The sequence below is a fragment of the Gouania willdenowi genome, chromosome 9 (assembly GCF_900634775.1).
Source record: "Gouania willdenowi chromosome 9, fGouWil2.1, whole genome shotgun sequence".
In the NCBI taxonomy this organism is placed as follows: Eukaryota; Metazoa; Chordata; class Actinopteri; order Blenniiformes; family Gobiesocidae; genus Gouania; species Gouania willdenowi.
The window spans coordinates 995,219-1,021,554 of NC_041052.1; the positions used below are offsets into that span (position 1 = coordinate 995,219).

General features: G+C 35.3%; 1 protein-coding gene across 4 annotated transcripts in view; it reads left to right on the top strand.

The window, feature by feature from the left end:
• The window catches only part of grid2 (glutamate receptor, ionotropic, delta 2), a 537,682-nt gene that overhangs the window by 78,599 nt on the left and 432,747 nt on the right, over positions 1-26,336 (top strand). For all 4 annotated transcript variants that reach the window (XR_003674813.1, XM_028457897.1, XM_028457899.1 and 1 more), the window contains exon 2: positions 11,218-11,373. Coding sequence is in view for 3 of the 4 variants with exons in the window: in XM_028457897.1 (XP_028313698.1) it covers positions 11,218-11,373 (156 nt within the window). In the remaining variant the exon portion in view is untranslated. The remainder of the gene's footprint in view (positions 1-11,217; positions 11,374-26,336) is intronic.

The window sequence follows — 26,336 nt, forward strand, 5'->3', positions numbered from 1 at the left end:
GTTTTTTGGAGTCATATTGTGTATTTGTGCTGTCATTTTGCGTTTTTGTTTGTGTCATTTTTGTGTATTGCTGTTGTCGTTTTGCTTGTTTTAGTACTGTGTGTTTGAAGAGTAATTTTCCTTCTCTTTTGTGCACTTTTGTTGTCATTTTCTGTAATTTTGTATATTTTTCTGAGTAATTTTGTATATTAGTTTTGTCATTTTGTTCATTTTTGTAATAGTTTTGTGTGTGTTTTTTATTATTTTCTGTGTTTGTATCTTGTATTTTACTGTATTTTCCTGCAATATTGTTTATTTTTCCTGTTTTTTTTTTCCTGCAATTCTTTGTATTTTTAATAATGTATTCTTGCTCTTGTTTTCTGTATTTTTCTGTCTTTTAGTATATTTACATTTGGGGCCGCATACAATTAGAATGAGGGCATTTGGCCCCCTGGCCCCCAGTTGCCTTCGTCTTCTTTAAACCATCCAATTCGGCCTGCAGGAGAAATTTAAAAAGACAGTAGAAAACATATATTGCCTAGATTACCAAATAATTCAGTTGTAGACTGGGCGTGTCTTAACTACTCCAAGAGCCACGCCCATAATCAAGTTTTTTTTATTTATTTTTTGTTTATTTCTCTCCTCGTGGCAGGTCATAAAACCTGGGGGTGCACTAAAACAAATCAATAAACTCAATATTTTCACACAACTGAATTTAACTTTAGCAAACAATTCTTTTATTATAATTTTAAACCTTTTTACCAAATAATTCACAAAATTACCCATTATTTGCTCAGAAGAGACATTTTATTTTTTAGGGATTTTTGCCACATGAGAAACTTAAAAAGCAGATTAGTGCGTATGTTGTCGTATGGACAGAGAATTATAAAACAACTGCTAGAGGATAATAAATCATTCAATGTCAACCACTGACAGGAAGAGAGAGAAAAAGAAGAAAAGGAAAATAGAAGAAAAAAAACTGGAGAAAATAACAAAGAAAAAAAAGAGAAAAATGGTGAAAAATGAATAAAAGGGAAAAAAAGAAGAAAAAAGGGAGGGAAAAAAAGTCAAACAGTGTCTCCTCACATCAATGATTCCTCAAACAAAAGTCATGTATTTTGCATTTCTTGAAAATGTGAATCTTTTTAAAGAGATCCTCCACTGTTTTTACAAATGTGGTCTGAAACCGTTGAAATGTCCTTAAAAGTAGATATATGTCTAACAAAACACATTATTTTGCACCATTTTTGTTTTATTAACTATTAACTATTATTTACTAACTATTTAACTCAACATGGTGGCGCACAGGCTCTCAAACAAGCCCCATTTTTAAAAGTTAATAAAACAAATATGGTGCAAAATCATCCGTTTTCTTAGACATAGATCTACTAATAAAGACATTTCAAAGATTTTAGGTCACATTTGTAAAAACAGTGGAGGATCCCTTTAATCCAGAACAGTTTTAAATAAATGAATAAAATCAAAATCACAGTGTGTTCAATGGTATGAAAACGGTTTAATGAAAGTGAAAGGTATGCATATATTACAGTGAAAAGAAAAGACGAGAAGTGCAGAGTAGATATGGGTAATAGGTTGGATGTAGAAACAAAAAGAACATTGAGCTGAGGTGAATATGGTTTATTATGTTGATAGAACACGACTATTCAGACAGAACAAAGCACACTAAGAGAAGACGATATGAGAACCAGAAAGTATGAATGTTAAGATGTATCTAAGGTCAGAGGTTTGAAACCACGTTTAACTATTCAAACGTTCTTTAAGACCAAACAATAAAAACAGGAGACATGGTAACATGTTGCTTTCCTTTAGTATAAACTAAATATCTATTCTATATAAACAAATATCTATTCTATATAAACATATCTATTCTATATATATAAACGTTTATATTCTATATATATAAACATATCTATTCTACATCTATAAACATATCTATTCTACATCTATGAACATATCTATCCTATATCTATAGACGTATCTATAATAGAGCGTTTCATTGGCTGAGCTCTATCTGGCGTCCAGCCAAGTGCTTTGCTGGTTGAAGCGAGGCTCTGTGGATAAAGTGCTGAGTCATGAGTCAGCGCTGCAATGGAAGCCAGCTGACATGACAAGAATGACAAAAAGACAAATGTTGCTTTCTGTTGTTCAGCCTTTAGTTTTTCTATTTCCTGCAGGAGAGATCAATCAAAGGCAGAGCAACCGATTCATTTTCTTCACTTTGGGTTTGGTTTGAGATCTAATGAATGGACGTGTGTTTACATCTGTGAGAACATATATCTACGTCTCAGACTAGACTACATCTGTGAGAACATATATCTATGCCTCAGACTGGACTACACCTGTGAGAACATATATCTACGCCTCAGACTAGACTACACCTGTGAGAACATATATCTATGCCTCAGACTGGACTACACCTGTGAGAACATATATCTACGCCTCAGACTAGACTACACCTGTGAGAACATATATCTATGCCTCAGACTGGACTACATCTGTGAGAACATATATCTATGCCTCAGACTAGACTACATCTGTGAGAACATATATCTATGCCTCAGACTAGACTACATCTGTGAGAACATATATCTATGCCTCAGACTAGACTACATCTGTGAGAACATATATCTACGTCTCAGACTGGACTACACCTGTGAGAACATATATCTATGCCTCAGACTAGACTACACCTGTGAGAACATATATCTATGCCTCAGACTAGACTACATCTGTGAGAACATATATCTATGCCTCAGACTAGACTACATCTGTGAGAACATATATCTACGTCTCAGACTGGACTACACCTGTGAGAATATATATCTATGCCTCAGACTAGACTACATCTGTGAGAACATATATCTACGTCTCAGACTAGACTACACCTGTGAGAACATATATCTATGCCTCAGACTAGACTACACCTGTGAGAACATATATCTATGCCTCAGACTAGACTACACCTGTGAGAACATATATCTATGCCTCAGACTAGACTACATCTGTGAGAACATATATCTATGTCTCAGACTAGACAAAACTAGGAAACTAGACTAGGAAAAACTATAAGCTGTAAATATTGTGATATTAGATTGAATGTGTGTTTGGAGGGGAAGAAATATCTACAATGGAATTACTTGGTAATTTACACAAATATTCATATTTTCTCTGTCATTTGTACGTTCCCTGTGGACCACATTGGATGCTCTAAAGCAGTGTTTCTCAAATGGGGGTACGTGTACCCCTAGAGGTACGCAATGGCACTCCAGGTGGTACTTGAGAGAGAGAGAAATTATCAAATGAAAGCATGAAAAATGTGTGGGTTTTAAAATGTGTATTTTTGGTTTAAAATGATAATTATCATATTGATGATGAAAATAATCTTAATTCAAGCATGAACTAAAAATACAAAAGTCAGTCTTATTTCCACACCAGGTGGGAGATGACAGGAAATTATCAAAAATCTATTCATGAGGCACTAAATACTATTTCTTCCACTTAATTTACAAAGATAAATTCTTTAAAATGGGTTATGTTGACCCTCATTCATTCCATTATTGTGCTCTATAGTTGTTTTTTATAATATTCTCTGGAGAAAGGGGGTACTTGGATTCAGAAATAAGAAATTGGGGGTACGTGAGCCAAGAACCATTGAGGACCACTGCTCTAAAGGGCCGGATTTGGGCCCCTGGGCCATGAGTTTGACACATGATATACAAAGATGCCCGTCCATTCTTCCATTACTTCTACTGTAATCTAATGTTATTTATTTGGAATCTAATGTTATTTGTTATTTGTAATCTAATGTTATTTATTTGTAATCTAATGTTTTTTTGTCCATTTTTAAACATCTTTGACCTGCATCACACAAACATTCATCCACACAAAACAAAGGAATAGCAAACGTTAGCAAAGCTGCATCTTCAAAAGAAACATTTTTTTATAATCTATTATAGATATGTATATATATATATATATATATATATGTATATATATATATATATATATATATATATATATATATATATAGATTTTGCTGCTGTTGCTTCTACTGTTTGTTCCTCCAACACTGAGTATGCCTGTTTTTCCTCCCCCTCTCCCTAACACACACACACACACACACACACACACACACACTGATGCAACACAACAAGCACATTAATTTTACACTGTCCTCTGAAGTGTCAAAACGCACTACCTCTCAGCTTTGCCCTCAGTGCTGTAAATAACAGCTTGTGTGTGTGTGTGTGTGTGTAGTGTGTGTGGTGTATGTGATGTGTGTGTGTGTACATGTCAACGCTGCAGGACAATAACGTGGCCCGTTAGTCACCATCATCGCTCGGCGCCATCGCCACCTCGCTTTCATCATCATGCTGAGATGGCACCACTTAGATCAGCCTGTCACCAATCAGCCGTAGATCATATGTTTGCTGTACGTACAGTGTGTGTGTGTGTGTGTGTGTGGTCATTATCTTGTCACTCTATCACTGTGTGTGTCACATTACTGTGATCAGCTTTAGACCTTGAACACAAGTCGTTTCAGAGGCGACTAAACTGATCTAATAGAAACTCAGAAATCTTGAGTTTATTTATTTATTTATTTATTTCAGGTTTAGAAGTAAATTAGAAATATATAAATGTGGATGAAATCAAAGGCAGACGTAGATGTTTGGAATAAAAGACTTTGGTTCTAACAGTGAGTTAAATAGAGAAGAGATCTAGTGTTTGATATGTTGGCAGAGCTGCTTTTTCACTTCTGGAAAGTTTAAGTTTTGTTGATTCAAAGTTTGTTTAATATGTAAATAGTGTTTTTTTTTTCTTCTGCAGCTGCTTTAAATTAATCATGTTTACAAATGACTTAATTTGACAACAAATCAGTTTCCAAAAAGAAAAGTTTCAATAATTTGTACTTAGCGTTTATGAAGTAAAGCTCATTTTTCAGTAGATGCTAACGGCTGCACATCTGCTTTATCACGGAGACAGAATCAATGTATTGGTTTCCATCCACAGCGTATGACAGTGACCCAGGGGTGGACTGACCATCTAGCATACCAGGCATTGTCCCGGTGGGCCGTTGACCCAAAGTGGGCCGGTTCGGTCCACTATGTTTTTTTTTGAAGAGCCAGTAGAGGCAGACATGGTAACAGGTGGTCAAAAATGGTCCAAAAGTGGCAAAAACATGGCAAGAAAAACAGCATCAAGTGACTAAAATGAGCCAAAAGCAGTCAATAGTGGCCCAAAAATGGGCAAATAAAAAAGACGCTAGTGGTATTTAATGGCAAACGGTAGCTTAAATGGGCAAAATGTGACAAACAATAGTGAAAAAGGACAAAAAATTAGACCAAAAAGAGGATAAATTTGGCCAAAGGTCACTTATTGGAATGAAAAATGGCAAAACAAATTCAAGAAAGGACAAAAATTGGATGAAAGTGTCATAATGGACAAAAAATAGGAAAAAAATATGTATTTATTGGTAAAAGGTGCTAAAGTCTGAAAAAAGTGTCACAACTTATTTACGAGGGGCAAAAATGGACAAAGGAAATTGCACATTGTGAAAGTTTTCCTCTTTTAAAGGGGCTATTGTGTTTTTTTCAATCACATAGTAATATTCTATATCACACTACAATGATGATGTAACCTTATGTTGGTCTATAAATACAGTAAATTAAAAAAACTGCCTAGAATAAATATATCAAACGCCTTGAAATAGGCCTCTGTCTCTTTAAGAAGCTCCTAGCCGTTCTGACACGCCCCTTCAGCACGCTGTGTGTGGCGTCATCACAACATTATTACATCTCCTCCAGGTGTATTTTAATTTGACTATAGGAAAGAAGCGACACTTTATCACTTTATGAACAATAACCATCAGGATATTGTTCATCAGTATGACTTTGATCCTGTGTCTGACCTAAAAAGTGACTTTGAAGATGAACCTGAGAGTTCAGAGGATCTTACAAGACGTTTCTTGTCATAAATAAAATAAATATACGTAATTTTCAAGCTACATTTTGCAATTCAGTAATATATAATGAAACTATGTTGCATTATGTGCCGTTCCTAGGAGGTGGGGGCGTTCCTAGGAGGTGGGGGCGTTCCTAGGAGGTGGGGGGCGTTCCTAGGAGGACTCAGGTGAAGCTACACCTAAAATGGCTGCCACCAGAGTTTTAAAGATTATTCAAACATACATGAATGAACCAAGGCAACACTCCAGGCATGTTTTTAATGAGGGAATCACATAGTAACATGATATAAATATTGAATCTTAAAGTTTTTCTGAGGGATTAATAATTAAAAAGAAGACAAAGAGCCACATGTTGAGAATCACTGATTTAATAACTGCTTCTACATGGTGTCTAATGTAGTGGGCTGTAGTGGGAAATGCCAGGGCTGAATTTTTGTCCCAGTCCACCCAGTCGTGATCCCTAAATGTAGTTCAAATAAAATGTAGTATAAAGAAAAGAAGAAACATAGGAAGAAGAAATGATAAAAGTAATCATGTCAACTTTATATTTATTTCAAACTGTAACAAACAAGGTACAAAAAATAAATAAAATAAGGAGGGTGCAGTAGTAGTTAGAAATATGTCTTTATCTGGATAATATTAGTGTTTGACTATCAAAGTTCATCTTTTCTGATGGATTTAATAATCTAACATCACAATGATTAACAAAGTCTGCTTAAAAAAACAATATATCAGTCATGAATTATGTTTATTTTTAAAATAATTTTTATTTTTGCTGTTTCTGAGGTTATCAGTGTTGGAACCAGATGTTTACATCATATGCTAAGCTAACAGCATTAATAGTTAGCGCTGAATGGCTCTTTATTCAGCTGAACTTTTTATCATTTGCTATTAGCATGTGTTTTTAAATAAATATACATTTAAATAAAACATATTTATAGTTTAAAGTATGGCTTTGAGCAGTTTTTCTGATTTTTTTAAAACATTTTTTTATTTCATTTAAGTCATTAAAACAAATGTATTTCTTCTCCATATTGAAAAAAGAAAGAAAAACAAAAAAATGACTGAAAAGGATCAGAAAAGGTCAAAGTTATAACATCTGCCTCCATTTCATCATTGGTCACATTAAAGGTTTAATCATTTATGTAAACGTATCTTAACACAGATGTTAGAGATCCATAAATACTCATTAATGCCAGGAGTTATTAAGATGAATTACTTTTCGTCTTTGTGTTTATGTAAATAAACAACAATATAAACACTTGCCCAAAGGAAAAAAGGCTCATCTATACATTTTAGATCATTTGGAACTTCTAAAAGTTAAATGTGTTGCTGACAAGGTTTTGCACACACACACACACACACCACTGTACGTACGTGTGCATGTACTTGTGTGCGTGTGTGTGTGTGTGTGTGTGCGTGTGCTTGCCTTTGGCCTGTTTGTGCGGCGTAAGATTTACTGCTTCTTTTTCCGGGATGATTTATGTGGTGACGTAAAAGGTTCCTGTGAGGTTTGCATCTTTCTGTTTGTGAATAACCTTTTCCTCGGATGTCCTTTATGTTACAAAGTAAATAAATAGAAAGTTTTACATCATATAATAATCATATTAATAATACAATAATGATAAATATAGATTTATTTGATGTTTATGGATTAAACGTAACTCCCGTATTGAAGTGAAATAAGTGACAATGAAATCACTGATTTACATGAAAAGTTAAAAAGTTAATCTTTACAGAAACTTCAATTAAACTAATATTAATTTTTTTGTTTTGTTTTTTTTAGCTTAGTTTTCATTACAACCCAAAAACATGTATTTACATTCCAACAGCCAATATTTTGCTCTATTTCCCGATGCATCGTGTCCATTGATGTCCAAACACTGAAGTGTGAAGCAAATGTAGGACATATTTATATTTTTTTTATCGGCTTAAAATATAAAAGAAAAGCCTTTTCAGATTCCATCCAATTCAACCTGCCAAATATGTATTCCCTCTGTGTAACGCCCAGTTATATCAAGTGTTTAATTTAGTTTAGGCTTCAGATCTTTCAATAAAAGCTTTGCTAAATATGGAAGAGTTTCCTTTTAATGGAACGGGTTACAAGAGGATACCCAGATAATCAGATAACCACACCTACAGTTCTACAGGCACATTTGATTAGTTAAAGCTGCAGCATGTAGAATGGTGAGACTGGAATAGAATCAACCACCCTGTTCCATCCTGGTGAACGCTCCAACTGTGGAGCTCTGAGAGACTTTTTCCTCCACAGAGACTAGAGACAAATCTAAAGAGTTTATCTGGTGTTATTGGAGAGTTTGATCATGTTTTAGAACAAGGCTCACCAACCTTACTTCAACTGTGAGCTACGTTATAGATACTGAATAGTCTGAAGGGCAACCGGTTTGGAAAGCCCTTTTTAAATACTAAATCTTCAAGGTTTCACTTTATTTAGAGGCTAAGTTCATAAAGGAAGGCTAGCAGTAACTCAAAAAGGTAGGAAATGTGTGTATATATAGTACGTTATAATACTGCTAACGTCAACACAGATGGAAGTTGATCACAAGAAACAAGGACCAGCACCAGTAGATCATTACTCCACCTTTGGTTCCTTTAATCATGTCATGTGCATGTTTTACGTACTTTTTTTGCTTGTTTTGATTTATGAATGTATTAATAACGTTTTCATTCACCAGTTCATCACTAATGTCTAATTTCTCCTTTTTTGTCCGACAGTAAAAATCCCTCTGTGAACATGAAGCTCGTAAATATCCAAATATTTCACAAACTGAACAAGATTCAATTTTAAAAGTTTTTGGTTTTTCTTTATTTCTGTTTTGGTTTTAAGTCAGTAAAACAAAATGACCACACTGTTTATTTGTTATTTTGATTTGGTTTTAATAACCAAAGAACGAAGGGTTCACGGATTTCTTCTTTACAATTTCTCCATATTCCTGAATATATATATTTTACAGCTTATTCTGTATTAAAATGCTCGTTTCATTTCAGAACAACATGTAAATCTCAATTAGATGATCACTGAGTGCATTCTAACTCAGATCTTCATCTAAACAAGCACTACAGAACTCACTCACACGTGCTGTCCCTTAGAGGAGAAAAAGCCTAAAGTGGAACATATTGATAAGCTTTTTGTTAATGAAATGTGTCTTTGTGGCAAATTTAACCCAGAATTGTCTTTCTGGTCAGACTTTGAGTTAAAAATATTGAGATTTACATCATATATCATCATTTTGAGAAAAAAATATGGAGACATGAGTTTTGGTTCATGTCACCCAGCCCTAATAGTCAGTGTCCAGATGTGTACAGATGTGAGAGCAGTGGTCACTATAACATATTTATGTACATGCAGGAGAAGTAAGATGTATTCTGTTCTGCCAAACTGCCTGTGGGCTCCTCCCTCTTGCTAAGCAGGGGAGGGGCCAGGTTGAAGCCCCTCCTACTTGTGAGTGTGCACACCTGATTCTGTTAATGACATTCACCTGTTACTGTGGGTGAACTGTGACAATGGCGGTGCTAGCTTAGCAGCTACAGATGAAATAGTTTTTTTTATCCTCAATGGGAAGTTTAATGTAAAAATATCCTTTAATGTTAGATGAACATCTCATGGTAAGAACCTCTAATTATAACCACAGGGTTTATTATAAACCATATAAGAGATACATGATGACATGATAGGAACATGAAGCGATTTTTTTATTCTAGTTATGGATTCTGTTACTATGGCAACATTAATAGCAAAAGGCTGGATTAGAGGTGACATTTAGTCTTTGTTAATCAAAGAAAACCAGAGATTTGAATAAAGATTAAACTTTTGTTCTTTGTGCCATGAAATGTGGATTATGGAACATTAAATATGACAAGAACAAATGTCAGGTTAGGTAAAATATAGAAATAAATAAATATGAAATTGATTAATGAACAACTATATAGTTTTTCTTTAAAGTCCTTTAAAAAGTCTCCAAAGCTCCTCATGGATTTCTCCTCCACATTGGTGACCTAACATTGTCCTCCGACTTTTAAACGTGTTGAAATGCTTTTCCAACCGGTGTCGTCTCCAAACGACGGAGAGTCCGTTAATAATTGATCCGTAATGGAATATTTAATGATTCTTTGCGTTTCTTTGTCCGATGCCTGTTTGTCTTCCTCATCCATTCTGCATGATGGTGAAAAAACCCAAAAAACAAGCCACTCAATTAGAAAGAAAGTATTTATAGTTTCCAAATGTTGTAAAGTATCATGATTAAAGTTTACATATTTAATGAGGCTCTTTGATTAAAAAAAGGTCAACTCTGCACTTGTGGGTGAAGCTTTTCTAGCAAACTGTGTTTTTTACTAATAGTAGTAGTTTAGCACTTTAGCTGTTGCATTAAAGCGTGTTTATCATTGGTTGTTACCATGGTAACTGCTGTAAACACTGGTTATAGTGACAAGCTGCAGTTATTTAAGCTAACATTAGCAGATAGGTAGTGTTTACGCAGGTACAAGCATTTACGTATTTCTGTATGTGCAAAGGTGTCGGTTTTGTTTTGAAAAGTGGGCGGGGCAATTACTATGTTTAAAAGTGACTTGAGAAGTGTTTGGGACGATGACTATATTTGGTTTTATTTTAGGTAAGGCCGCTATACAATGTGTCTGTGACACTTATTTCATGTTTTAAGTGATTGTCGTGAATTGAATAAAAAAGAGTAAATGTTTTGTTAAAGAGGCAGAGATTCCTCTTTGTCTAGAGTTGTAACTAAAGGTAAATATTTTGTTGAAATTTGAGTTTGTCGGAACATTTTTCTTTCAATTAAAGTGTTTTTTAGGTTTGCCAGAAATGTTTTCTTTTTTTCTTCTATAAATGTTAGTTTCACTGTTGATCATTGTTGTAATTCAGTCCAACCTCAAAAGTTAAACAATGCATAATGACAAATATCTCCTGACACTAAAGTTTGATTTTATTTAATTTGTCCCTGCTTTGTCTTCATTTCAGAATAAACCCTGATCATTGTTCATACAGTTAGTTTTGGTGATGATGAACTTTTCCTTTTATTACAGCTTGTGAGATATTCTTTAATAGAAATGTATTCCTTCACCTTAATAACTTTAATAATGATCGTTTTTTTGTTCGTGAGTACAGGTAATATTTACTTTTTTTGAATATTGAATTTGAATTGCATTGATGCTATATATGCTCATTGTATGGTATATGGTTTTAATCTGACATTTTTGTCATTTTCCTTTGTGTTTCACAGGTGCCATCTTTGATGAGTCAGCACGTAAAGATGACGAGGTGTTCCGTCTCGCTGTGGCTGATCTCAATCTAAACAACGAGATCCTGGAGACGGAGAAGATCACCATCTCTGTGGAGTTCGTAGACGGGAATAATCCGTTCCAGGCGGTGCAGGAAGGTAGGGTTTGAATCCCGTCTGTGGCTCAGTTTACCTGTGATTTACCTGTGGAGTTAGGGTGACTCAGCAGTGCAGTTTAACTAAGGAGTTAGGGTGACTCAGCAGTGCAGTTTAACTAAGGAGTTAGGGTGACTCAGCAGTGCAGTTTAACTAAGGAGTTAGGGTGACTCAGCAGTGCAGTTTAACTAAAGAGTTAGGGTGACTCAGCAGTGCAGTTTAACTAAGGAGTTAGGGTGACTCAGCAGTGCAGTTTAACTAAGGAGTTAGGGTGACTCAGCAGTGCAGTTTAACTAAGGAGTTAGGGTGACTCAGCAGTGCAGTTTAACTAAGGAGTTAGGGTGACTCAGCAGTGCAGTTTAACTAAGGAGTTAGGGTGACTCAGCAGTGCAGTTTAACTAAGGAGTTAGGGTGACTCAGCAGTGCAGTTTAACTAAGGAGTTAGGGTGACTCAGCAGTGCAGTTTAACTAAGGAGTTAAGGTGACTCAGCAGTGCAGTTTAACTAAGGAGTCAGGGTGACTCAGCAGTGCAGTTTAACTAAGGAGTTAGGGTGACTCAGCAGTGGAAGGTTTGTGTACGATTATATGCAACAACATAAAAAAGACACACTGTGACATTGTGGGTTTAAATTGGTAAAAATGGTAAAAACTTTGGCAATAAGCAAAGTGGGTGGAGCCATTATTGCAGTGAACAAATCCCTTCCTGTTTCCTTGTTTGGGTCGGCCATTTCAGACTTTCTATAGCAGTGACTCAGCAAAAAAGACAAATCTCCAAACTGTCCTGTCACAGGTGAACAAGTTGAACACTTTCTACTGTAAAACACTGAATAAACACAGCCATTAAAATTTATCTTTGACTTTATTTGACCAAAAAACGATAGAATTCTTCAGAAAACATAAAAACAAAAATGACAGCCTTATATCAGCTCTGATATACTCAAGTATTTACACTTATTACCATGGAAACAATGTTTTATTGTCTATATTTTACTAAGATGAACAGAAGGTGATGAGGAAACTTGAATTCTGTGAAGCTAGCTGATGTAATTAGCTTAGCATTCTGCACATTTGGCTAAGTTGATTATGTGGGTTTGTTGCTTTCTATGGACTGTGTAAAGACTTAATGTTGTGTACAATAGAAGCAGCTGAAAGCACTAAAGCTAAACTGAGCTGTCAGCGGGTTCACGTCCTGCTGTTTGTGTTTATCGTGTGTTTATCGTGTGTTTATCGTGTGTTTATTGTGCGTTTGTCCTGCGTTTGTCCTGCGTTTGTCGTGCGTTTGTCGTGCGTTGATCGTGCGTTTATTGTGTGTTTATCATGTGGTCCAAGGATTATGAGCAATTCAAAGAACACAAACAAAGGAAAAACAAAAACTAAAAAAGAACAACAAAAAGAAAAGCTTTTTTTTTCCACCTAATAAACATTTTAAAAATGACACATTTACAAGCTGTAAAATAACATTAAAGAATAAGTAAACCCCAAACGTCACTTTTTTTCTGCTGAATATATACAGTATGTATTTGGGTATTAATTAGTGCTGTTGATTGTCCCACATTTTAGTAAAAGTTTTTTGATTTTGTGTGTTTAGCTGTATAATGTCCGGTATACTGGCCTCTAAGGGTTGAACGCTGCTACTACAACTGAATTTTGCTGTTGGTTGAACGATAAGCTCTTGAAACCCCTGCGTTGTTACTTTGACTGTTGGCCCCGCCCCTCCTATAAACCCTGACACCCGCCTCTTTGCAAACTATAGTTCAGTATTCAGTACCACTCCGTAACGTCACCCATCCTGTCGTGCATCTCCACCTCCTCCTGTCTGGGCTAGAAGCTCAAACATGTACGGCTCTGGAGCACCGTGGTTGTGACTGGTGGGAGGAGTCTCTGGAGGTGAAAAGTCCTCCACCTCTAATGACCTCTCTGTGGCTAAAGTGTCCGCACTGTCAGACTCGCTCATGTTTAGCTCGTTAGCTAGCAGTTGTGATGGGTTTTGATTCTGTGTGTGTGGGGACGGAGGGGAGGGGGCGGTTACTGAGAGTATCTGGGCGTGTCTTACTGCTGTAGCAGTAAGACACGCCCAGATACTCTCAGCCATAATCGAGGCTTTTATTGAGTTTCCCTCCTAGTGGCAGCTCAGCAGAAGGCAGGGGTTTAGTTACCCTTTAAGAACTACCACACTGTTACTGATGACAAGATTTGACCAATACTTTTTTTGACATCTTCTTTTTACAGACTTTAATGATGAGTTATTATGAAGCAAACCTCTATATCTTAGATTAAACTGAGCTCTGGATGTCACATGGTAATTAAATGTCTTTATTATGGGGAATTAATCTTAAAATAAAATATAAAATGCCTAGGTATTTGATTAAACTGGATTTTATGCATACAAATGCAAATTTGATATATATTATTATAGATATTTACTTTATTAAGTTGATCAAATAAAGGAGCAGATGTCAGTGACTTTGAATTAGTTACAATTAATTCTTAAGAAGCGCTTAAAAAATGTTTACTTTTGTTTTTATATATTATAGAATGAAATGTAAGGATACATTAAACTATAATATAGTGTAAGGATACATTTTGAATTAGGCAGACTATTTACCTTTTTTACTATACCAAGTGATTTCTTATTCTCGTTAGTTACCCATTTTACCAGGATTCATTTGGTGTCTAACTTTCAGCTTTATTTTTGTCAATATTATTCAAAGAAACACAAAATCCCCCAAAATTGGAAACTAAATTGTGGAAAAAAAAAAAAAACAGCTAAACATCCATAATTTATGGGTAAATCAACATTTTCTCTATTTTCCCTCATTATTATTGGTTTGATTTTTGCTGCCTTCAAGGCCCTCGGTTTATTCCACGTTCGTGGGTGTTGGAAGGAATTTTTGTCCGTCTGCCGTCACTGAGCGGACTGCCACTTTATTCTGTACGTCCATCTGTTTGCTGATGAAGCGTTTGCCTGTGTCTGATGGTCGTTCTTAGTCTTATGTCAGACAAAAAAACATTGTAAAAGGTCAAGGAATTATTTAGCGAGAGGTTAGCAGTGATGCCTGTGGGTTAAATCTATCGCCAACCTTTGATTCTAACATTACTTTGAGTTTCTACATCAAAATCTGTAGTTAAATGGCTGCTTTAAAAGGCCTTTATTTACAAATAAAACTATAAATGATATGAAATCTAGAAAACTATGCTAATATAACGTTTGAAATACAGCAAGTTACAAGACAAATGTCATGGGAAGGTTACTATTGTTTGAACTAGTATATAGTCATCTTAAAGATGGAAATCCTTGCTTTTAATCAGAAATAAAATGGGTTCAAAGTGACCATAAGTGGTGAAATGGATTTTAAAAAGTACATAAATTGGTGAAAAGTTGCAAATTAGAGTGGGCAAAAACAAAAAGAAAAAAATTATTTTAAACTGGCAAATAATAGGCATGACAAAAGGTGAATGTTGTTAAATTGGCTAAAATAAGAATGAATATGGTGAAAAGACGTTAAGTGACATTAATGGGTCAAAAAAAGGGTTTATAAGTGCTGAAAATGTCTGGAAAATGGAAAAAAGTTACAGAAAAGGTATTGGAATGTGATGAAGTGTCAGAAATAGGTGTAATTTAGCAAAAATGCATTAAAAAAAGCAAGAAAAAGTGATGAAAATAGGTTCAAATATGGCAGATATGGTGTAGTTGCAGAAATATGGGAAAAATAAATAAAAATGGGTTAAAATTGTTCTGGCGACTCCTTCCCAGTGTCTGTCGACCCCTAATGGGGTCCTGACCCCAATGTTGAGAACAACTGCATGAAAGCATTACTAAAGACAAATCATTGAACAGTCACAATCTTTGGCTGATAAATAATGAGATTAATCAGCTTTGTGATGCACACGATGGAGCTCGATCAGCAAATTAAAGCCTTACATCACTTTCTTCTTTTTCATTTAGTCCCGCCAAAGTAAAGGTCGGGCTGGCTTTGTTGTGCAATCAGTTTACAAAGCTTTCTCTTGAGTTATTGCGTGTTCTGCAGATCTTATCACAGGTCACATGATTCACATCACATATAAAAGCCCCCGTCACTTATGATCACTAAAAGTGTTCTTTCTTTTCTCTTTACTGTGGAGACATAAAATCTGATTATTTCACTACGAGAATCAAACCTGCGTACTGGTATTTAGGTATCCTCGGTCAGTGGGAGAAAGCAGTATTAAAGTCGCTCCCTATTGCTCATACTCCCTCCTCTGAGGTTACCCCTGTGGCAGGAAAACACCAAAGTTCTGCAGCCTCGGGAGGACCAGACCTTTCTGCTGACGCCTCGTTTGACCAGATCCAAGCATTTTTTGGTAAAATAATAACCACTGAAAATGGCCGCATTATTGAATTTTTCAGTGGCCAACAAATTTTTTCCAAAACAGTGGCCCTTAGAGAGTATCTGTGTCAAATGTCATGCTTTTAATCTGCTGCACTACCTCACATTTTGTGTGATTACTTGAACTACTTAAACCTTAACACATTTTTTCCCAAAACATGCATGTTAAGGTCAAATTTAAATAGAGAAAAATATATAATTCTGCTTTTTTTTGTTTCAGCTCCAATTTTTTTTACAATCGCAGAAGATCTGAAGCCCTAAACGCGTCCTTGAGTAAACGTGCAACATCCTGTTTGAGCAAACATTGAAGAAAATTCACCATTTTTTAATTTACAAGGAAAGAACTTTGCACACAATCACTATTTTATACCCACGAAATATCTGACGAGATCTGAAATATGTTGGCATCTGAACGTCACAACCACGACCTCATCTGGACGTTGATGACGTTCAACATTTAAAGCGATTTTTTTCTGCTCACTTTTCATAAGAAATTAAAACGCAGACATGCATGTGCTTCGCTTTATTACGAATCATTATTCACTAATATCTACAGTCACTAAGTATATATACAGTTTTAGTAATAATGTAAATGTTGAGCCTTAAATATTCACACTGATCAAACAGATGTTTAGAAAATGTTTTTTGGACTCTGATCAGATTAATTCAACAAACGCACACGACAACAAAAACGTCAAATTAAGACGTAAACAGTACAATACCCAGAAAAGTATTAATAATCTACGCTCTCACAGTGCAAACGCTTATTAAAATCTATTTTTAATGCTGTGTTTTGTCAGTAATTACGACAGTTAATTTGGTAAATAATAACTGCACAACACTATATGCACAACACTGTAACATCACATTTCACTCTAACCTTAAAATAGTTCCGCACCCCATCCGTTGTCCTACCCTAACTCCCTCTCCCCTGTTCCCTGTCCTCTCTTTTGATACTCTCCTTTTAATAAAAGAAAGACATTTTTTTCTATTCAAATATCAATGAACCTGGGTAATATTTTTGTGCGTTTTTTTTTTACCCTCCAGAGACGTATTTTCAACTTCTTCTAAACGTCTTGTTTGCTCAGTGGGTTCCAAACCAAACTTTCTACAATAATCCATTTAGAACTGATTTCATTTCCGTCCACGAGGCGACAATAATAAAGAATAATTTCTACACATAACGTGTTTTGCTAACAATACGTAGCGAGGTGTAAATTAGCTGTCTGAGTCTGTTTAAAATGTAACAGTTTAAATGTTTTATTTAAATATGTGGTGTGTGCGTGTGTGTGTGTGCGTGCTCTATCCTGTAGTTAATTGCGGGTCTGCTCCTGTCACTTATCGTCACATTTCACTTCCTCTTCTTCCTCCCACACGGCGTTTCTTGATCTCCCAGGCTCAGGATGACTCGTGAAAACAGGTGGAGTCGTGCACGTGTTCACGCTCAAGTCTCCATCGATTAATGCGTTGAGCGTCAGCTAATTGGATAACGGCCTGTGGAGGAGGAGGAAATGAAACACAGACACAGGAGAACTCAATAGTTGTCCCAGCACATTTTTCACCACAGTGTAGTCTCAACATACGTGCACGACGTGCACTTATTCATTCATGCACTATCACAGGAAAGGCGTTTAACCTGTCTGTTTCTATACCAACATCTTTCTACTGTAGAATTATATCATTTACAATGAGTCATTTTTCATTGACTGTTGTTTAAACACTAAATGAAACACCGTAGTGCTATAATAGCTAATGTAAGAACATGACTCAGTCCTGTTTGTCCTAAAAAAATAAATAATATGAAAAATAAATAAAACAAAATCAAATGCCAAACAATGCTCTGTTTGTTCCTAATCTTTAACCAAACATTGTCATTTTCACTTCTGATCATTTCAAATATTAAATAAGGACTTTTAAAGGACAGAACCTGAATAAACGATAGAGATATGTTCTAGAATTCACTACAGGTACGGTTAAAAACGCTAGCAGTGACTATTATCACGGTGCTTGAGCCCCCTGGTGGTATCATCACACACACATTTACAAATAGCTTCATCCTGTATTGAGTTTATTCTCAGAGGAAAAGAACCATTGATTTATTTTAGGATTTTTCATTTTTGTTTCACCAAAATCTGTGTATCCTAAAACCAAATCAAAATAACAAATACAGTGTGTTTATTTTGTTTTTATGAATTAAAACCGAAACAGAAATACAGAAAAACCAAAAAAAAGAAGCAATGTTTTTCTGTTTTAAAATTAAATCTGGTTTGTATGATATTTGGATAATTACAGGAAACTAGGACGAGAGCTTCGTGTTTTAATGTCACCATACTGAGGGGACACACAGGGGGACGGACTTTTATTCTGCTGCGTTTGATAAAAAATGATCTTGTATCATGTTGTCCACCTCACACTGATGACAGAGGTATAATTTGTGTCAATGATGTTTTGTTAAAGACTTTCTGATGCTGGAAGTCTGAATCTGTGAATATCTGCCAACTTCACCGAACAGTGTTACGGTCCAAATAGTATCCAGATAATCTGGTGACTGGGCGGAGTTATGCTCCCAGTCTGGACATAAAAAGAAGCAATGTATAAGTCACATTACTGGTAAATTGAAACGTTATTAATACATAAATAAATCAAAGCATAAAAATTAATGTTACATAAAACATGCTCATGATATGTGGAACCAGAGGTGGTGTAATGAATCTACTGGTACTCCTTGTTTTTTTGTGATCAACTTCCACGTGTGTTGCCGGCTGCTGTTAGCGGTTTTTATAATGTGCAAAATAAAAAAATGTACTGCCCTCAAAAAAGCTGCAATTGTTTTTGCAAAAAAAAGGCAAATCATAGACATTCTAACATCTATTGTTCCTCACAGTCAATAGTCAGTCACAAGATTGTTTGGATAATAACTGCATCGTAACACCGCAAAACAAAACATAAACGTGAGCAGCTTTTTACGAAGGCCTGAGGAGGGAAACCAGGTATAGTGGACTTCGGTCCAATTTCACCGTAAATATCCAAATATCTCACAAACAGAAAAAACTAAAAAAGACAAAAATGTTTCTGTTGTGTTTTTAAGTCAGTAAAACAAAATAATCACTCTGTTTATTTGTTTTTTTGATTTGGTTTTAAAACAGAATAATCAAAGAACAAAGGGTACATGGAATTTCAAAGTTAAACACCCATTGATTCTTTCTGTAATATTCTCTGCACTGTAAACCTTTAACGTGTGGGAAATGATCTATGTATTTTTAAATTGTTGTTTTCTGTAATATTATGAAGAAAAAAAACAAAACAATCAATTGCTAATTCACCAGTTTAGACAAAGTTCAAATTTTAAATGGCGCAACTTTTGCTGCAATTTACTGAAAAAGCTGTTACAAAATCCGACTTTAAAAGACTTTAAAATCAGACCAACATCATTGAGCATCAACATGAAAATAAATACTTTAATACTGTTATAGTTTTAAGGTTTATAATTAAATCACAATCAAAACAAAGTGCTTTTTACATCATCTATAGTTTGAAATGCTTATGTGTATAATATGAAATGTAAAGCAGAGATGCTGCGTGTTACGCTTTATTTAAATAAAAGCCGACCTGACGGGAATGTTTCTCCCTGGAATCTCTTTGACTTCGACAACCATTGTTAGCTTTTTAAATCCCAGTTTCTTCTGTTTGGAGGCGTTAGAGTGCAAGGCTAATCAGAAAAGACTGCACACATACATTTCCATAAATTTAATGAAGGGAAACGTGTTTGTGTGAGCTCAGGGATGCACACGTCCATGTTCAGCTGTTTTTTTTTTTGTTTTTTACATGATTCCACCAGGAGAAAAATCAGTTTATTCTACTTTGATTTATTCTCATTATTTACAGACTCACAGGAAGTAGAATTCACTCCATACAACCCTGAACCATACACATCTCACACAAGCACATTTTAACAATTCATTTATTTGGCTCCGCCCACACAAATACAGATGAAAATCGGAAAAATTAGAATATGGTGCAAAAGTGCATTTATTTCAGTAATTTAACTTAAAAGGTGAAACTAATATTATATAGAATCATTAAATGCAAATTAAGATATTTCAAGCTTTAATTTAATGTAATTTTGATTATTATGTGTTACAGCTTAAGAAAACTGAAAAATAAAAAATCTGAAAAAATGTAATACATAAAATCAATTAAACTTTTTTTTTTAAATACAGTAATGCAAAGTTTGCCACAATCTAAGATATTGAAACACTGATTTAACGTTAATTACTCCACCATAAACAATTGGTTTGTTAAACAAATGGTCATGTGACTTGAAATGTGGTGTATTGCATTGTGGGATTTGGAGTCCTGTGGAAGATTTGGACTTAGTAATAACTTTAGGATGAATAAAGATACTGTTTGTTTTATTGTATTCAGTGAGTTTCTCCTTTTTGTCTTTATCTTTGTGCCTGAATGAGTTTTTTGTGTTCACAGGAGTTCTTATTATGCTCAAATATTCAATATCTGTTTAATCGTGAATATTTATTGTTGCTTGGTCTTTTATTTTGCACATTCCACATGTTTTTTAATTATTAAATATACATTTTATCACAGACGACACAATGTGGTACTTTTGCAGAATGTTTGTGTTATCTTTTCAAAGTGCAGCGTTTCTTCCAATACTTTCAGTGTGAACTCAGCCCTGGGGATTTTAAATACCAAGTCGTGAAGATTTTACCCTTTCTTATAAGAAAATACGGCTCTATCAACTCTCGGTAAGGTCATCAATCCCTGCGAGAAAAGAAAATATCAGTATTGGCTGCGGCGGGAGTTTATCTAAGCTGCTGATGCAAAGAATGAAATTCAATAGAAAATATCATAAAAAGTTTCTTGTTTTTCTCTGATAAAGTCTCCAGGTTGGGTGTGACTTACATGTGAATTTAAATTATTTATCATCTTGGCATTTTTTATGGAAACTGACGCGTGGAAGTCGTGACTCACATGCACGATGTGGACGGTGTTAAAGACGTGATGCGATAAATACCTCGAGGGCTGAGAAACATCTGACCGTGTGAGTGTGAGGAGTGCGTACTATGTCATGATGATTAGCAGAGAGTGGATAAATACATATGTAAGCAAAACAACTCAATAGTCAGAAGATTTCATGTAGCATTGTGGGATGTGGAGTCCTGTAGACCAGTGGTTTTCAATCTTTTCAGCCCCAGACCCCAAAATAAAGGTCCCAGAGACCAGTAAACTGATGGTCCATTGTTCTATGAATCTGTGATAACCACATTTATTTATTCATCTGAATAATATCCACTGTTATCCAGGAACCTTTATTATTATTAATATAGTCATCTTAAAGATGGAAATCCTGGTTTTAATCACTAATAAAAATTGGTTCAAAGTGACCAAAAACAGACAGAAAAAGTGATTAAAAAGTGTTCTAAGTGTCAATATCGGAATAATTAGTATAAACTGGCAAATAATGGGCATGACAAATAGTGAATGTGGTTAAATTGCCCAAAACATTAGCATGAAATAAGGATAAAAGTGACAATAATGAATCAACATATGTGACATTATGGGAAAAAGTGGTGGAAAGGGTTTATAAGTGCTGAACATGTCTGGAAAGTGGAAAAAATGTGCAGAAAAATGTCAGAAATGGGAGAAATGTATCAAAATACATTAAAAGGAGCAAAAATATGGCAATAAAAAGTGATGAGAATAGGTTACAATATGGCAAGTTTTGGTGTAGTTGCAGGAAAATGGTCAAAATATGCAAAAAATGGGCTGAGATTGTTCATAAAATATTCTTCGTTTCTTGAAGCATCTGGTGACCCTCTCCTAGTGTCTCAAGACCCCAAGTTTGAGAACCCCCACTCTTGATTTTCCACTTTTTTGGGGGGATTTTGGAAAACATGGGATTTTTTTCCATAATTTGAGGTTAAAATTGACTGCCATTATGTGATATAATCATGGGAAAACTGTAAACACAGCAAGTATTTTGAAATTTGCTTGAATTTGTTTGTTTGGGGAGACTGAGATATCTACAACAGTTAGTAATTTACACAATAATCAATTTTCCTGCGGGCCAAATTGGATCCTTTAAAGGGCCGGATTTGGCCCCCGGGCCTTGAGTTTGACATAAATGCTCTAAAACATCAGAAAACTCTCCAATAACACCAGATAAAGTCAGTTGTTATTGACTCACCAACCAGTTTTGGTAATATTTCAGGTTATTAAAAATCCTCTGTTTGGTTTTGTTTATTTTTTTAACATGCTTTTATCTTCTCGTGGATGAATCTGTAAATGATGTGTTCATAATTCCATTAGTGTTGTTTGATGAACAGAAGGAGGATTAACATGATACAGTGGACGCGTTCAAACGTGGAAACATCAACAATAAATGAGTGTTTGGCATCTCAACGTTTACTGCTGCTGTTTAACGACTCAGCGGAATATTCAAGTGTGACATGAAGACGTTTCGACTTTGTAGTTGATGGAGTCATTTGGATTATTTATGTAACAAAGATGATTGTGTAGAATAACTCAGACCCACGTGTTATCAGTTCATTACCAAGGTTTTAAATCCTTTAGGATCTACTTTATGACTAATAAAATAAGAGCACTAAATATTTTGATTCATATTTTATTTGCTAATTAAAATCTTGTCATTAGCATAACTAAATTTATTTTTAATTAATCTTAGGATTTTCATTATTAACTCTGTCTCCTGATGCTATGAATCAGTGTAATTTAATCTAAATTGGGACGGACTTTTGAAATAATGAACTATATATATAAATGTATACTTTGTTTTGGTGTAAAGAATTATTGTATATAGTATATAGTCATTTTAAAGATGTAAATACTTGTTTTAATCAGAAATAAAATGGGTTAAAAGTGACCAAAAATGGTGGAAAAGGTGGTGAAATGCTTTAAAATTAATAAATTAGTGGACAAAAATGGACAGAAAAAGTGTTAAAAGGTATATAAATGAAACATTAACATATATGTTAATGTTTCATTGATTTACATTTAAAAAGAGACAACAAAATAAACTTACTGAAATTAGTGCTAAAAAGGGTTCAAAATGTCAATATTGGCATAAAAGTGGGAGAAATGTGTGGTTGGAATAATGTAATTTAAAAAGTAGGAAAATATTGTTTAAACTGAAAAATAATGGGCATGACAAATGGTGAAACTGGCAAAAAATAAGCGTGAAACATGGTGAACAGAGGTTAAAAATGACAATAATGGGTCAAATCAAGTGTGTAAAATAAATAAATGTTGTTTAAAATGGTAAACGTATGTTTTTCTGCCTTGAGGAATGATTTAATTTAATTTTTACAGCTCAAAGTCTGGTATGTTGCATTAGGAATTTTAGTGTGATGTCATACTGCAGACAAAGGAATTTTACGTGTTATTTTCCTGTAATTACTTAATAACAATTAAGGCGTTAAAGTCGCAGCACTGATAAAAAGCCTTTGGCGTAGAGTGTAACTATTATCTATAATCTGACGTTGAACAGTCCTCCAGCTTCATATCTCACACTGTGCAGTAAACAGTTTTAAAACCAATCAAACATGTATGAACAGATGGACCAATCCTAACCCTTAATGTATCCCCTCTCTCTCTCCCTCTGTCGTTCTACCTTTTCCTTTCCCTCTTCACGCTGCAGGCACGAATAAATGAAAAACGTCACTCTCACTGTGCATTAGCCACTTTTCCATTTTATCTGATCAACCCTCTTTTCCCTCCTATGCTTATTTTTTTCCCACTTTGTTTATTTTCTCATTCAATCCTCGTCTTCATTACCAGATGAATGGCATTAATTCAATTAACCTGACAACTGATTATGGTGAGAAATAAGCGTGTCCATGGCAACTGAGACATTACACAAAAGGGGGTGTGTGTGTGTGTGTGTGTGTGTGTGTGTGTGTGTGTGTGTGTGTGTGTGTGTGTGTGTGTGTGTGTGTGTGTGTGTGTGTGTGTGTGTGTGTGTGTGTGTGTGTGTGTGTGTGTGTGTGTGTGTGTGTGTGTGTGTGTGTGTGTGTGTGTGTGTGTGTGTGTGAGACAGACAGACAGCTGGGAACCAACCATGTCCAACTTTTAGAGCTTTGATTATCAGTGTATGAGCTCCATTTGTGGCCGATCTATTAAAATGTGTCACTTGAACAATAATCTGAAACGTTTCCTTCCTGTTCCTGCTGAGCTCTGACCAACACTAATAGTCACTTCCTGTTCCTGCTGAGCTCTGACCAACACTAATAGTCACTTCCTGTTCCTGCTGAGCTCTGACCAACACTAATAGTCACTTCCTGTTCCTGCTGAGCTCTGACCAACACTAACAGTCACTTCCTGTTCCTGCTGAGCTCTGACCAACACTAACAGTCACTTCCTGTTCCTGCTGAGCTCTGACCAACACTAACAGTCACTTCCTGTTCCTGCTGAGCTCTGACCAACACTAATAGTCACTTCCTGTTCCTGCTGAGCTCTGACCAACACTAACAGTCACTTCCTGTTCCTGCTGAGCTCTGACCAACACTAACAGTCACTTCCTGTTCCTGCTGAGCTCTGACCAACACTAACAGTCACTTCCTGTTCCTGCTGAGCTCTGACCAACACTAACAGTCACTTCCTGTTCCTGCTGAGCTCTGACCAACACTAACAGTCACTTCCTGTTCCTGCTGAGCTCTGACCAACACTAACAGTCACTTCCTGTTCCTGCTGAGCTCTGACCAACACTAACAGTCACTTCCTGTTCCTGCTGAGCTCTGACCAACACTAACAGTCACTTCCTGTTCCTGCTGAGCTCTGACCAACACTAACAGTCACTTCCTGTTCCTGCTGAGCAATACATATACATAAGTATAGGTTTACACATATATAACGTATTCACATATACATAGCTATATCTGGTTTTATAACATACTGTATTTCTATTTTTTTTTTTACGAGTTTGAGAAGAAATAAAACAAACATTGATAATAAAAACATTGACAACATGTTTTCAATAAAGTTTTTCTAAAGCAGTCTAAGGTGATGAGTGACCTCAGTGATGGAGGCAGAAAATAACTTAAGCTGCTGGAAACAAATGATGTTTTATCAGATAAAGACAAAATGTAAGTGTCAGATCAATAAATTAAAGATCATTTGCTTGAAAAATGAGACGTAAAGGTTAAAATTGCAGATCTCCTCTTTAAACTCCCTCTTATTGACATTGTTGGTAAAGTTTGGTGCATTGCATTATGGGATGTGGAGTCCATTAGGCGGATACATAGAAGTGTTTTGAATTCATTAATTTTGCCAAGGTTTTCACTGGCGTTTGTTTTTTGTTGTATAACTTTGTAAAATGACAAAAAGCGATGGATCGTAGATGTTTGTTTGGAGGATATTTCAAAAAGTTCTGAATGGATTTAAATGACAATATCAGAATGTTCATGATGGTAACTAGATGATGACGAGCTAAATGTGGCTTTTTACGACTAAAACATGGTCGAGTTTAGTGGGTGTGGCCTGTCAGATGATCAAAATGCAGGACATTTCCTCCTATTGTGTGTGAAATCTGTCAAAAGCTAAAAATGCATCAGCAATGCCTTGTTTGGTCACGCCCACCATCGGTCACTAGTCCCACATACACAACGAGGAGGAGGAGATGCTGAGTGAGCGGTTATTTAGCGCTGTCCTTGGTGCTGAAACATGGCAGAGTGACAGCTGTCACTCAGAGTGAAAGACGTGCTTCTTTAACGCTAATTCATCATTTTTTTTATTAAACATTTTGGTTAATTAGTTCTTTGTGTTCACATGATATTATTGGTCCATTTAGTGTCAAAAGGAGCTTTAAAAAGTGTTTTATACTGCAGAACAACACCCTGTTCTATGACCTGATCATTTATAAACTAAGTATTGTCTCAGATCAATAAATCAAAGGTCATTTGCTAAAGAACAAAGATGCAAAGGTTAAATTTGTTGCTGTTTTAATTTCCCATAAACAGTTTCTGAAAGTGTAAGTCTTTTTTCTGCTGAATGCATATACGATTAGATATAAAGTGTATGTATTGTGTAAATGTCGTTTATTCAGTTTGTTTTGGTATAAAAATAAATTTTCAAGCATGAATCACAATTTAAAAATATATATAACGAGACTGAAACAGGCAGAAGCAAAAAATATACTGTATGCCCAACATAAATCATTACATTCAAGTTTTCTCAAATAACAAAGACATAATACAAACAGTCCTACTGCTTTAGTCATTTTTATTTCTTTATCAACATTATTTCAGAAGTTAACTTACAGACACATCTTTGTTTGGTACAATATATATTTTAATTGATCCTTAAATGTATTTCCTGGTTTCTAGATTGAAGTCATTTTGAACGTCTACAGTCGGGGCGGAGCCCCTGTGACTGGGCGTGTTTAACTATTTTAGGAGCCACTCCCATAATCAAGGCTTTTTTTAAATTTGCCCCCAGTGGCTGATCAGCAGAAACCTGGGGGTAAGCGTACATTTTAACGTTAACATATGCATTTCATTGTTGCTCTTCGGAGAACATTTTCTAACGCTCCATGTGGAACTGTGCAGCGCTGTGGGGGCGGGGCTG